General features: G+C 31.8%; 2 protein-coding genes and 1 pseudogene across 3 annotated transcripts; 2 read left to right on the top strand and 1 right to left on the bottom strand.

Moving 5' to 3' along the window:
* Nucleotides 1-783: 783 nt before the first annotated feature.
* LOC132944632 (uncharacterized) lies at nt 784-2294 on the top strand (annotated as a pseudogene).
* A 6122-nt stretch (nt 2295-8416) lies between these two features.
* Nucleotides 8417-11189, top strand: LOC132944633 (uncharacterized). 2 transcript variants are annotated; one of them, XM_061014086.1, is made up of 3 exons: nt 8417-8829; nt 8900-9823; nt 9908-11189. In XM_061014086.1, the coding sequence occupies exon 2, from the start codon at nt 9039-9041 to the stop codon at nt 9795-9797; it is 759 nt and encodes a 252-aa protein (XP_060870069.1). In that variant the 5' UTR covers nt 8417-8829; nt 8900-9038; the 3' UTR covers nt 9798-9823; nt 9908-11189. The 2 variants fall into 2 exon arrangements, with proteins under 2 accessions (XP_060870069.1, XP_060870068.1); XM_061014085.1 differs by lacking the exon at nt 9908-11189 and having other exon boundaries at nt 8900-9904.
* A 131-nt stretch (nt 11190-11320) lies between these two features.
* On the bottom strand, nt 11321-14622 carry LOC132944635 (elongator complex protein 4-like). Its single transcript, XM_061014087.1, is given in 7 exon segments — nt 11321-11474; nt 11809-11969; nt 12041-13479; nt 13481-13587; nt 13809-13915; nt 14068-14103; nt 14244-14622. Coding segments are annotated over 5 exon segments (462 nt in total). The 5' UTR covers nt 14374-14622; the 3' UTR covers nt 11321-11474; nt 11809-11969; nt 12041-13397.
* Nucleotides 14623-14646: the final 24 nt, after the last annotated feature.

Below are 14646 nucleotides of genomic sequence, written 5' to 3'. Positions count from 1 at the left end.
TATACTTTTTTTCCTAAAAACTATAATATGCTTATTTAACATTTGTTTTCCTAGAGATTTAAGAGATAACTATATAATAAATGAAAATATGAAATATTGGAAGGAATGTAGTGTAGCTGCAAATCAATTTTCGAATTTTTTTTTTCAAAATTTGTGTTTTTTATGCTTAATGATGGTACTATAAAAAAAATCGGTCAACTATTCTGTAGAAGTTATAAGATTAAAAAAACTTCAAAACCTTAAAATCTTATTATTAAAATACCAAAAATAAAGAAATTTAATAAAAACAAACCCCCAACGGATGGAAATTCGCCAACTCGTGTATAACTTTGAAACTAAAACCGACTGACAAATTCTGTTTGCATCATTGATTGTTCTTAACTCATTTAAAAACAAAAGTTTCCAAAAAAAAAATTTCAAAATCTAACCACATTTATGAGTTATAAATTATGACCCAAAATAATAGGTACCTTACATTTTCAGAAAAAACTTTTTGGAGGGTGGAAAAATAGGTTGCCCCGCGGCGCAAAATCTTCTCATACGGCCCTGTAAAAAAGAAAATATAAAAACGAATTTTACATAATAATATTATAATATTATACTTCTATTGTGAGCTATGGGCTTACCGCACGAACCTTAATTAGATATATCTCAATTCGTAGTTTACCGCTTACTTCGTGATGTCATGGAGTAAGACCAACATTTTACGTTATATTCCATGATTTAAACGAGACGCATTTCGTGTGGTATCTGTCTTTATTGCGACGGTATCACAGTCGACAGTCCACAGAACAATAATATTATTGTAAAGTACAATAACAGTAAACACAGATTCTACAGACATTTCCACTTGACGTGCTCACCAGTAGAATTTTTCGACATAATTCGTATGTCGTCTCACGTTCTTAACGCTTTAATGTTTAAGCCTACATTGTGTTCAACGTCTCGCTCACGACCACACGGCGATGGTCCATACCCGATTGCCAATAACATTTTTATCATTGAACATTGTCGCGAGTTCTTAATTGTTATATTCAACGGGGACGTCTCATCGTTTTAACATTAATTTATCGTTGTTGAATGTCTTCGAGTTTTTTGTTCACTGTACGTTCTACTCGTTAAACACCTACGTGTACCGTTTTGAGCGGAAGGCTACGTTGTCGGTGAACGAGGAAAATATGTACGAATTACCTAGCATGTTGAAATCGGCGTACTTCGCTTGCAACCAGGTGCAGCGAAACAGGTACGACTTGCTGTATGCACCGGACGTCGATATGCGAAATTGTTGCGAGTTGCTGTTTGAAATGTTGAAACTCGACAGGGAACGAAATGCGGGCAACGACAGGCGGACCATGTTCAGCCGGTCGTGATTGCCCGTCAACGACCAGCGGTTCAGGACCATATGCGACAAGGCGGCGTCGCACGGGCACATCGATTGCCTGAAACTCGCCCACGCAATCGGCGTCCCTTTGGACCAGTGGACGTGTTTCAGCGCTGCGTCTAGTGGACATCTGGATTGCCTCGTTTACGCCCGGGAAAACGGGTGCCCGTGGACTGTTGATGTGTGCAGCACCGCCGCGTTGAACGGACACAAGAACTGCCTGGTTTACGCACTGGAAAACGGTTGCCAGTGGAATAGGAAAACATGCAGCAACGCTGCATTGAATGGTCACATGGACTGCCTGGTTTACGCGCGGGAAAACGAATGTCCGTGGACTCAAAGAACATGTGGCAACGCCGCGTTGAACGGGCACATGAATTGCTTGGTGTATGCACGGGAAAACGGTTGTTGGTGGAACCAGAAAACTTGCAGTAATGCTGCCTTGAACGGTCACTTGGACTGTCTGGTTTATGCACGGGAAAATGGTTGCCCGTGGGATGCAGATACGTACAGAAGTGCTATGTCAAACGGTCATAAGGACTGCGTGACGTACGCAAGGGAGAATGGGTGCCCAATGGGAGATTATTTTTAGTTATATGTACTTTCATTAACCCCGTTGTTAACCTCTCAATATGCCTTAAATGCGTCGAAAATTGATGTCAAATGGGTGGCTCAGGTCTTTACAGCTCAAGGCTATTTTGTCACCAAAGGTTTTTTTTTAAATGTGACACATCAACTTTCTTTTTATTATGATTTTATGTTGAGAATTCTTTGCGTTGGCTACATTTCAGTATATTTTGTATCTTGTTAAGGACCTTGTTACAGCAACTTAATATTGTGAATTATGCACTTGTTTGTTAATTATTATAAATTATATTTAAACTTGTAGAAATAAAAACTGTTTCTAAAAATATTAATATCAAACAACATTTCTCAGTCTTCCATGTATACTTTTATTGATCATTGTCAAAGTGGCCAATGTCAAATATAATTTGGTAATACTGCATCAGAGACATTGGCCGTTTTAACACAAGTAACATAGGTAATAAAATTTTAATGGTATCAGTCGAATAATCTTAAATTTGTCTAAATATGTCATTGGGCTTTTTGCACGAAGCCACAGCCCACAGTATTATAGTATTATAAAATTAATTATTGCAATAACATAGGAAAATATGATGTTTATCTTTTTATTTTTTAAAGAATTCTAGATTTTATTTTTAGAGTGTAGCACAATTGCACCAACAGGGGTTAACGCAGGTCGCAGACCTACCTCTGAGGGCAGTTAAAAATTGTCCCCTTTAACAAATTAGGATTAACACTATTCAGTGTTAAAAGTAGGATGAGTATGCTTACACAATCACTGTTTATACATTACACATTACACATAAAGTTATATAACACGGAATGCTTTAACAGTGCAGTGGCAAAGCCAGGAATTTTGTATGGGGGGGGGGGGGGGAGCTAAGTCCTAAGTTTCACAAAAAAATACAAATACCGTATATATTTTATTTACATTTTTATTTTTCTTATTAATCTTGATAAAATACTAAGGTCAACACAGTCAATTGGGGGGATATAGCCCACTTAGCCCCTCCCGGCTATGCCACTGGTGTAGATCCTACTACAGCCTCTACAAACCGATATTTCATTAAAGTCAGACTGGTATAAAATGTGGCGTTTTAACTAGGTTAGGTCATAAGTTATGACCAAGTATACTGAGTAGCAAGGGGGAAAGTAGGGGCAGTGTCCCCCCTTGGCTTTTACTGAGTTGTTTATCATAATTATTATCGATGATTTTAATGTCCTAAAAAAACTTAAAAATGTCATAACAATTCTAAATAGTGCACTAAACTATTTTTATTAGATTCTAAACGGAGCGAGGAATAGGAATGTAATGGTTTTAATGATGTTTATTTCTTTTTCTTTTTTATTCTGTAAACACTTTTTCTCCCTCTAAACTTGCTCAAAAGTATCAAGTATAGCATTTTATCTGAAAGGTAATGTTCTTGAGCTGGTACCTTAGAGAGGTCGAAACGCTACTCGAAATAAATCGGTTAAAGGAGAAAAAACGTACGATTTCACGATTTTATAATACTAAATAATTACGGACAACGTTTTCTACCAGAAATATTGCTTCAAATGAAAAATGACAAGAGATATTTTTTGTTGTATTTTGGATTTTGTTTCTTACGGTTTAAAGTTCGGAAAATTTAAGCCAATTTTGAGCTATTTATAGACATTTTAATTTTGGGAGTTTTTTGTTGTAATTCGGTTAAAAACATTTGAGCGACTTATGAGCTTTTTCTTTTTCTTTATATTTTTTTTCATTTTTATGATATTTCCTAATTATAAATTATAATTATTTAAATTACCTATTTATATAAATTGTTCTTAAGCTGTTCTGAAAACGCTTTGTTTATCACGATAGAAACGAATAAAATTAAATAAAAAAGATTCCCTCGTCCGTTCAGAATCGTTTTTTATCCGAATACAGTAAAATTACACTATCCTGTCCGAGGCCGAAGGGACGATGGACAAACATCCACCACCGAAATTCGCTGACCTATTTGGTATAAATTATAATATACATTTTAAACTTTTAAATGATTGTATAAAAGTTTTACAGTCAGAACTTATCATTTGGACTACTTATTTAATGTATGCGCTCTACCCCAGATTGCGGTCTACCTGCGATTACGGGACACTTGTTATAATGTTATATGCGCTCTACTATGCAATTTACATATTCTTTATTATCGTGATAATAAAGATTAGGATTCTCTTTTCCTGCATTATATAATTTTTGATCGTATATTTAGTCGTTGATCCTATAGAAAACGGGGCAAGAAACTACGGAAGACGGCTTGATGGTCCATGGGTATTCGGCTTGTGTGACAACAACGAATACTAACGTATTTTGTTGAAAATTAACTATTTTTTTTCTATACCTATAGCCTATAGGTTTAGACTTTAGATCATATATTTATTAGAAAATTCATGTAAAAGCATGTGCAAAATTTAAAATAAAAATTTAGAAAAAACTTCAAAATGCTTCAAAAATCTTTAAATCCAAAAAAAAGACCTTAAAATTTTAATTCGTCAATAATTCAATGTAGGCATGTTATAAAACGAGTATCACGTAGCTAGATTTGGAAAACAATGCAAAGTGCGTAATCCCAACCTCAATCATTACCGTTGTAATATAAAATATCGCAAAATAAACTTTTTAGATTCTGAGCGGAGCGATAAATCTATTGAATTTACAAGGTTTTTTTTTTGTCTGTCATCACGGTTTGGGGCCGTAAAACTGATTCTATTTTCTTCAACAGTATCTTGTTCGATGGGAAAGTGAATCTAGTTGGTGCATTCGAGAGGTCAAAAACGAATAACCGTAGACACTTGAGATTTATATCATATGTTTATTTTATCAGTTCCTATATTTGAAAAAAGCGACGGGAAAAACAACCTAAAAATTAAGGAAAAACGGGAATTTTTACGCTGAGTAGGTTTTCCACAAAATCGATTTTGGTTTTTGGCGTAACTCTATAACAAATGAACGTATATACATGAAATTTTCACTGGTCGTTTATATTTGCATTTTCTATACACGATAAAATTTTCAAAATATTTTGAGCTGTTTAGGAACATTTTCAGTTTCCAATTTTATTAGTATTTTTTTCTATGAATGTCCATAAAACTTTGTTGAGTAAAAATACTTGAAAATGTAATACAAGGCTCCTACTATATTGTTACAATGACATTTGAAAATATTAAAAATCCTTAGTCACAGTTTTTTTTATAAGCATTTAAAGTTTAAAAATTGACAAAATATTGAAAAATCACGAAAATTATCAAATTATTTTGAATTGAGAATTCATAAAATTTTTCTTTTTAAATCTAAGATTTGAAAATGTAATACAAGATTATCCATAAGTTTGTCTACTTTTATCAAAAAAAAAAATGTCTACAAGAAAGTCAAATTACATTTTTATAAGCGTTTGAAATTCATATTTTTACAACATTCGATATTCATTCGATTTCTCATGTAACGATTTTGCTATTGTCATAGCCTTTTAATGCAATTCTCATTAAGATTCTATGTGTAGTGTCTAATATTGTTCTATAATGGTCGGGTAAGCCGACCCCCATACAACTATACGGTTATCGGTAAAAAAGACCAAGGAAAAAAGAACAATTTACAATTGTTTGGAGAAAACTACATTTTAAAACCGAGAATAATCATTTTAGTAATTTTGTTGTAATTTTATAATATTAACCACGTTATATATTATCGATTATTATCATTACACCACTGCAGGCTATGATTATTAGTTAAATTATTTTTATTTTTACTCATTACCCATTAGGTTTAAAATTTACAAATAGAGTAATATAACATATATACAGTAAAACCTTATAATGGAATCGCTCGGTACCAACTGATATTTCCATTGTAAAGGAGTTTCCTTTTTAGGGAGACTAAAATATACGGGATATAAATTATTTAGGACTATTAAAGGACTAAGGAGGTTTTACTGTACACCTACTACCACTATTACTACTAGGCCAATAGAAGTATATTAATATGTACATTATAATATATTTGTTGGATTTAATAATTTCCATTGCAAATTTTTATATTATTAAAAACCAGAGCCGTATTGCAGTTTGGAGGCGCCCCTGGCGAATCACGGCATTTGCGCCCCCCCACCCCCCCCAAAAAAAAAAATTTTAAATTTGCATTAGTTTAACAATACATAGTATATTTCAAGTAATAACTAATAACCTTTAATAATTTATATTAATGTATTTATATTACTTAAATAGGTACATAAACAATTACTACATTATAAAAACGATAGAAATCTTTTTCAAAAGGTTTGTTTTACAATTGTGTTTAACAGTTTTAAATTAATTTTAATTTTATAATTTTTATACGTTATTACAAAGGTACTTTTCTTGATTTAATTGAAGCAATAATTTGTTGACGGTTTTATTTTAAGAAAGAATATTATAATAATGCGATAGTGATAAGTCGATAATACATTAATACGACTGGCCAGTGGCCCGATTGCCGACATCACAATACGATAATACTATTGTCTATTTTAAGAATTACGTAGTTCACCGTTTAATAGAAGTCAAATAACATTTTGCTATCTGAATAACAGAATTTACAGAAAACGTATATTTTGGATACGTACAGTAGTTAATAATTATACATACATCTATTTTATGAGAATATGATTCGCATATCAATATTAAATCGTACATAAAAATATTATACAAACCGGTCGAAATGCATGCATTTCCACCACAGGCATCAAAATAAATAATTTTTATATAATAAAAATAGAGCGAGGCTCTTCTATAGTAAGTCATTAAAATAAATATACAATTTTCAAATATTACTTGAAAAATATTACATAAGTAGTATTGAAATTTGCGCCCCTGGCCCATGCCCTCTTGCCCTGCTCTGAATACGGCCCTGTTAAAAACATGTATTTGATACTTCAGTGACTGTCAACAGACTAAATTTTGTTCACTCAAATAATAGCATAAACGTATGAAAATGTCTACATAGGGAATTTCCAGTAATAAAAAGTTATTTTACTTTATATTATACCACTAGTTATATTTTATGATAAAGTATGAAAAGGTCACTGTGATCTCTACATAGGAAATTTCCAGCAATAAAAATGGTCGTATAAATATGTACATTTGCAATGAAGGTAATTTCTCCTTTTATTATATTTTAATTGTATATAATATCCAAAAACTATATTATGATGTACATATTAATATACTTCTATTGACCTAGTGGTAGGTGTACAGTAAAACCTCCTTAGCCCTTTAATAGTCCTAAATAATTTATATCCCGTATATTTTAGTCTCCTTAAAAAAGAAATTCCTTTACAACGGAAATATCAGTTGGTATCGAGCGATTCCGTTATAAGGTTTTACTGTATATAGGTATGTTACATTACTCTATATGTAAATTTTAAACCTAATGGGTAAAAATAAAAATAATTTAACCAATCATCATAGCCAGTGGTGTATAATGATAATCGATAATGTATACCGTGGTTAATATTATGAAATTACAACAAAATAACTAAAATGATTATTCTCGGGTTTAAAATGTATTTTTCTCCAAACAATTGTAAATTGTTCTTTTATTCCGGGATTCCAACTATACCGTATGTCCGTATGATAAGACAAACTGCACCAAAGCAAAATAAACACTACGCAAAGTAAATAGATCTAGAATAACATTTAATTCGTTAAATCTAAAGAAAAGCTTTCTCAATCTTTTTGTATTTAAATTTATTCATGTTTTCCATTTTATGTCCACATCAAGGTAAATGCCTAAATGTTTAACATTATTTACAAGAGTTAATTTAAAACAATTAAAATCTCAACTCCTATTTTCTAAACAAGCTCGTAAATGGTTTTCAAAGATATTTATTGGTGGCATCGAGACCTTGGATAACGCTAATGTCATAAATACGGTTTTGTTTATATTGCATGACAATGAATTGGCTGCGAACCGAGTCCTTATTTTAATAAAATCGCTTTTTGCTGCTAATTCAGCAGCTATTTTAATTCAACCTATTAGCTCTAATAAAAATGTGATCAATACACGAGGCACTATATATTGTTTATTACTATTTATTGGACGTCATCATCATCTCATCGGTCCACTCATGAGTTAGGTTTTTTTTTCTATTTAATTTTTTTTCTATTTTGTCATGACCCATGGGTCCACTGTCCACACTTCACATTGCATCACCCGACCCATCGGAATTCTGAGTGTCGGACAGTGGACAGTGTCAGTGGGCAGTGGCATGCTGGCTCACGGATACATTAATTCTATAGAATGAATGCTAACAATATCATGGAATAAAATCAACTTTTACGTTTTATTCCATGATATCAACGATACTATTAATACACAGCCTGCACTGTTGTTACCGTACACCAATATATATATGTATACATTATAATATATACTAATCTATGCGTCGACACTCAACAAACAACAGGTGGGTACAAAACTACTATAGTTAAAAGTAGTAAACTACCACAGATTATATTATGAAAATTTCGTATAATCTGTGAAATTTGTAGATTGAACTGACGTGCGGCGTACCGGCGTCTCGCGTTCAGCACCTGAGTCTCATACTCTATACATATTTCGTTTTTACTTGTGGCTTGCATGACGATTGACGAGCACCTTACGAAGTAAATGTTTTTTCATCACGGTTACTTATCGCTAGTTTGTTATAATAGTTGTTACTTCCTACTTGTTTGCGGGGTCGTTATTCGTGCGCCATCTTGTATACTACTAATGTTACTGATTTAAACTAAATCGTCGGCTTGCCAGTAACATCACAGAATAATTTATTCCGTGGCACAGACTTCTGACTATACTACACTATATGGTAACTGTCATCTGTGGTAATATTTTTATATAATACGATTTTTACTCACGAGTTATTAATATTGCTATAGATAGTCAACGCGGACATCCTTTAACGTTAATTTTCGTTAAAAGTCTCGAGTCACCATTTCGAGTTTTCGTTGACTTACGCGTAGAAAGCATTCTACAATTTACTGTCTCTACTGTACGTCTGGAGCCGAAATTTTAGATATGTACAACTTACCGAGCCTGGTAAAAACAGCTTATTACGCCTGCAACAGGGCCGAGCGTAACAAATTCGACTTGGCGGAAGCACCGGACGTCGACTTGCGATATTGTTGCGAGTCGCTTTTCGAATTCTTAAAAATCAACAAGAACCTAGACGAGGGCGACGGTAGGCGCACCATGTACAGCCGGTCGCAGTTCGAAGTCGCAGACAAGAGGTTTAAATACGTTTGCGAAGAAGCAGCGTTGCATGGGCACATCGATTGCCTGAAACTCGCCCACGAGATTGGTCTCCCGTGGGACGTTACGACGTGCAACAACGCTGCATTGAATGGTCACTACGAATGTTTGAGATACGCAGGGATAAACGGGTGTCAGTGGGGTTTTGACACGTGCAGCAACGCTGCCTTGAATGGTCATCTGAAGTGCTTGAAGTATTTAAGGAGGCACCGTTGCCCGTGGAACCAGGCAACGTGCAGCAGCGCTGCATTGAACGGGCACTTGAACTGCCTGGTCTATGCGCGGAGACACCGTTGCCGCTGGAACCAGGCGACGTGTAGCAATGCTGCGTTAAATGGTCATCTGGATTGCCTGGCGTACGCACGGGAGAACTATTGCCCGTGGAATGTGGACACGTGGAGCAGTGCCGCATCCAATGGTCACCAGGCCTGCCTGGCTTATGCGAGTGAAAACGGGTGCCCAAGACCGTCGGGTGAACCCCAGCCAAAAAAATATTGGGATTATGGTGTTGTTTTAGTTAAATAAAATAACAATAGGAACCTACTACTTAGGTAACAAAGAAACATATTATAACAAAATTGTAATGTACATATTTACTATTATGAATTAAAAATGTTTATTTTACACCCAAACAGACTACGCTAATTCCAACAATATGTAGCAACTCGATTTGCATTCCGACAAAATATTCTAATTTTTCTCAGCATGTACGAGGGAATGATTGAGCCATATCTTCACAATTGACACTAGTTTCAACATTCAATGGTTTCTACTTGTTGTATCAGTAATTAAAAAGTAATTAATTTCAATTTGCTAACATTTTTAAAATTTGAAGTCAGGAAAAACGATTAGTTGTCATATAAAACTATTAATTGAGTAAGGGCCTGTTTTACAATCATAGTTTAAACTTCGGTTACGCCTAACCCACTGATTTAACCGGCCGAATTCGGTGGTTTAACCTTAGTTTAACGATTGTAATACGAGACCTAAGTAAGTGGACGGTAGGTAGGTATGTAATAAAAAAATTAAGATAAAACTGCATATTTAATGCATAATCAATCAAAATAACTTGATAATAAATTTCCTATGGGCGACATCCCTTTTTTGGATACCAATTTACCTAGATTCAAATTATTGCCTACTAGAAAGTAATTTTTAAAATTTCATAAATATTTGAGCAATGGCAATTCCAAGGGTTGTGGCAAAGGGGGAATTTGCCCCCCAATCATCGTAGTTTCCCTTTGTTCTTTACTGTGTTTAGCCAATTTTGTATTTTTTGTACTTTTGCCCCCCTCCCAAATTAAGCCCTGGATCCGTCACTGTATTTAAGGCCATGGTCTACAGAAAAAAAAATTATATACCTATACATAAAACATTTTTTTTTTATGTAAAAGTACAATAAACTTAGTTATTGAAAACCCTATTTAAAAAAAATTTTAATTAATTATATTATAAAGATAATTATTGCAATAACAGGTATATCATTATCTTTTTTTTTTATAAAGAATTCTATTTTTAAATTTTAGATATTTGAATTTTTTTTTTGTTATAACAATTTATTGTAGTTCCTCACGATAATTTAAGCATAAAATATGTAATTATGTACAAGTTACAAAAACTAAAATGTCAGGAACTTTATGATTTTTCATATTATGTTAAGTTATAAGTGTTTTAAGATGGACATCTTACACACTGGTAACAGCCAACAAGTGATATGATAACCAAGTCAAAAATTCTAAATATGTATTATTCACGGACTAAGATAGAATGGACTGAAACAAAAGCCTAATCACTGAATCGCTTAAGGTTACAAGGCCTTTACAGGGGGAATGGGGCAAGTGTAAATCTAGCACTACCTATATTTGTTTATCTAATTTATATGATGAATTTAGGTAGTGTAGATTCGTACTAACCCCATTTACCCCCAGGGCACAAGTCTACTCCATAATTTAAGCGGCCTGGCTCCACATTACCTGCCCGCCTGTTCGTTTTCAGTCCATTCTACCTTAGTTTGTGATATTATCTCATAAAAATATGATAAACATACCTAAATGTACAATAAATATTTATTATTATTAAATTATAACAGGTTAAACAAACTAAAAATTTAATACTGAAATTGTTGAAGCGCATGACCAACTGCTTAGTGTGAACATTTTCATTATCATCGCCACTGTTCAAGCATGGAGGAATATGTAATTTCTAAATAAATAAATATATTTTATAATTAGTGTTTGGTAGAGAATGTCAAGGGAAAAAGGTCGTGTTTTGTAGAATTTGGTTTAAAATTTAAAATTGTAATCACCAGAGCTCTGATTCAAGCTGTAGTTGTTGACATAAAAATATGTCAAATTAAATTTATAATAGTAAATATTGATCAGATTTATTTTAACTAAGAAAGTATTTTTTAAGTAACTTAAATCGATGGATATTCAATCATGAAATTCATAGCCCTGGTAATATACATAATCGTTATTAGATAATACAACATTGACCAATGGTCTTTAAGTACTAGGTTATAAAATAATAATATTACCTCAATGCATAGTTTTTTTTCTTGTGAGTTTTGTAGCCCAATCTACAGAAATATAATTTACCAATGATAAGCTTCTCATTATAGTCTGAACATGAACTTAGTTCCATTGGTTTTAAAATTAGTACTGTATCCACAAAATGTTCCATTCGACATTTAACCACCTAAAATAAACAAACAAAAACATTAAATTATTATGATAAAGCATTAGGAAAATGAATAAATAAATTCTTACATCATCAATTGCATGAGCTCGGCATGTAGCATATGAAGAACATACAAGAATTCGAAGCTTATACAAAAATGTACAACGTTTAGATCATTAGAATCCAAATTGGTGAATACAAATTAGTAATAACTAATGGTTATTCTTAATACACGTCTTTGTTTAACAAGAATTTTTGTACTAAAACCTCCTTTAGTTATTATTGTATTTATTTGTTCTAGTAGCTCGGAGTAACTGGTACCTAGGGTGAAACAAAAACATTTTTCAATACTCACAAATGACTTACAATGTATACATAAATGGTGTGAATCACCAAGCATGCTCACTCCCTATTTTTTCAACAAATTTTTATTAAAAATATCCATTAAATAATTTATAATTTGAAAGGGGGGGGGGGGGGAGGCGTCTCATTTGAAAAACAGAAGTTTGTACCTCCAAATTACTTTTTTAGTAATAAAAATCAATTTCAAGAATTTTAAAATATTATTTAGTTGGATTTCATTATTGATTAAATTATATAATAATAATAATAATCTTTATTAACGAACATATAATTCTTTTTTTTTTTTTTAATACTTTAAAATAAGTACACTTACAGTAATTAATTTTAAAACATATGTTTATTTACAAATTATAAGACTTTTTCGAATTACTATGTTATTAGATTTAAAAAAAGGTAAGTATAATTTATAGTTAATTTTATATGAAAAAAAAAAGTAACAGTTAGGTTACTTTTAACTTTTAACTTAACATATATTTTTCTGTATTAACTGAACTTAATGAGTTAAAAATAAACACTTAACTTGCCTAGCCTTGTCCTTAAGTATATTTAAAAATTCCAAAAAATCAGATTTTAAATAACATTATTATTGAAGAAAAACAAATGGGATGAGCATGCTTGACGAATCTATATTATACCAATTAAATTGTTTATTTTACTAAAACTAATTAATTTCCATGCTGTGGATTTAATGGCTTAAGTTGCCGCGGGTTAATTAATAATAATAAAAAAAAAATACTGTACTGTGGAAAATATGTTTTGTGAAAAAAAAATATTAAAACTATGTAAATAGGTTAGAGGAGTACCTTGTGATTTTTCGTCTGGCTAATACCTAATGTTTTATAATTGAGGCGTTGACATGGAAAAGGTACTAAGTCATAAAAACCAAATTTTACAGGAGAAGGAAAAAACTGATTTTAGCATATTGTATGATTTACAACCAGTGCCATCTTGTGTTCAACGTAATTATTAATATTTAAAGAAATTTGAGTTAGTTCTTTTTCCAGGCCATTGGCATATGTATTTAGTACCTTTTCAACGAAAAAACGAAAAATTGATTTTTTTTGACTTAGTACCTTTTCCATGTCAACGCCTCAATTCATCAACAGGAATCTTAGCAGACATATTAAATGTATGTCCAAAAGATATTGATGTATGATGTGGTTTAGTCATATATAGGATGTTGACTACAGCGCCAAGCTATTTTAAAATCCTCAGCAATAATATCAGTTGGTTGAAAACTCTCTTCTTGAATTGGTTTTGGTAAATCATTTGCCTGGAACAATAAGCAAATTAAAGAAATAATGCAAGTCTATCTAAAATATCAATCCAACCCAACTTTATGTTATTTATCAAAAAACTTAATTAAATATGTTGGATTTTTTTATTATATACCTATATAATACATTGAATAATGTAGTTGCTATTTGGAATCCTAAAAAAATTAATATTAATTTACTCATAATAGAAAACTGAATAAAGAAAAAAATTAGTTACTTCTGGCTTCTTTTCGACATCAGCAATCAAAATAGAATGGTCACACACAACTCCTTCAGCTATAAAATGTTTTGCAATTAATTCAGCATTTCGGCTATGGTTTTCATCTTCAACATACAAAAACAATATAAATTAAATTAAAATAATGTCAAAAAGCAATACGGATACAAATAAAAAAAATATTTGATGGTAAATAGTTATCATCATATTCATAATATGTCTATAGACTAAGTATAGTATAGAAGTTGTCAACACTTACCAACAAGAGCCACAGTGCCTATAGGAATACCTCCGCCTAAACAAATTGAAGACAAAAAAATTAATCTATGATGGAACATTTGGTATTAAATGCAATATACCAAAAAATTAAATAAAACAAATATTTATCTTAACTCAAATGTTAATGTGGAATTTGTCCATATTGAATTTCCTTACCCAAAACTGCGTCCAACGATACTATTCTAGTAGAAATCAAAATTTGATATTTAGTCACTGATGTTTTTGTACCTTTTAACTTTAAACTTTTTCTTTGACTAATAGTGTGTGACTGCAAGTTTAACGACATAATGAGAAATACGGTTGGATGTTTAAAATTACTTCAGCTAAACAAATTTAAAAATATAAGCTTTGATTCTACACTTATAACAAAATATATATTTTAATCGGTGACATTAATACTAAATAAATGAAGGAAGAAAATGATACAATTATTAATACAAATAACAATACGTATTTAAGCTTTTGATTTTTATTTTTTGAGTAATGAAAAATCATAGAGTTACTCTATGTGATAAATGGACAAATGTCGTTCTTATCATAATAACATATTATTGATAAA

The sequence above is a fragment of the Metopolophium dirhodum genome, chromosome 5 (assembly GCF_019925205.1).
Source record: "Metopolophium dirhodum isolate CAU chromosome 5, ASM1992520v1, whole genome shotgun sequence".
NCBI lineage: Eukaryota > Metazoa > Arthropoda > Insecta > Hemiptera > Aphididae > Metopolophium > Metopolophium dirhodum.
Note: the sequence above shows the minus strand (reverse complement) of the source record. Positions and strands in the feature narration are given on the sequence as shown.

Excerpts from the sequence above, each read along its gene's own strand:
- LOC132944633 (XM_061014086.1), top strand. The coding sequence starts at position 9,039 with ATGTACAACTTACCGAGCCTGGTAAAAACAGCTTATTACGCCTGCAAC.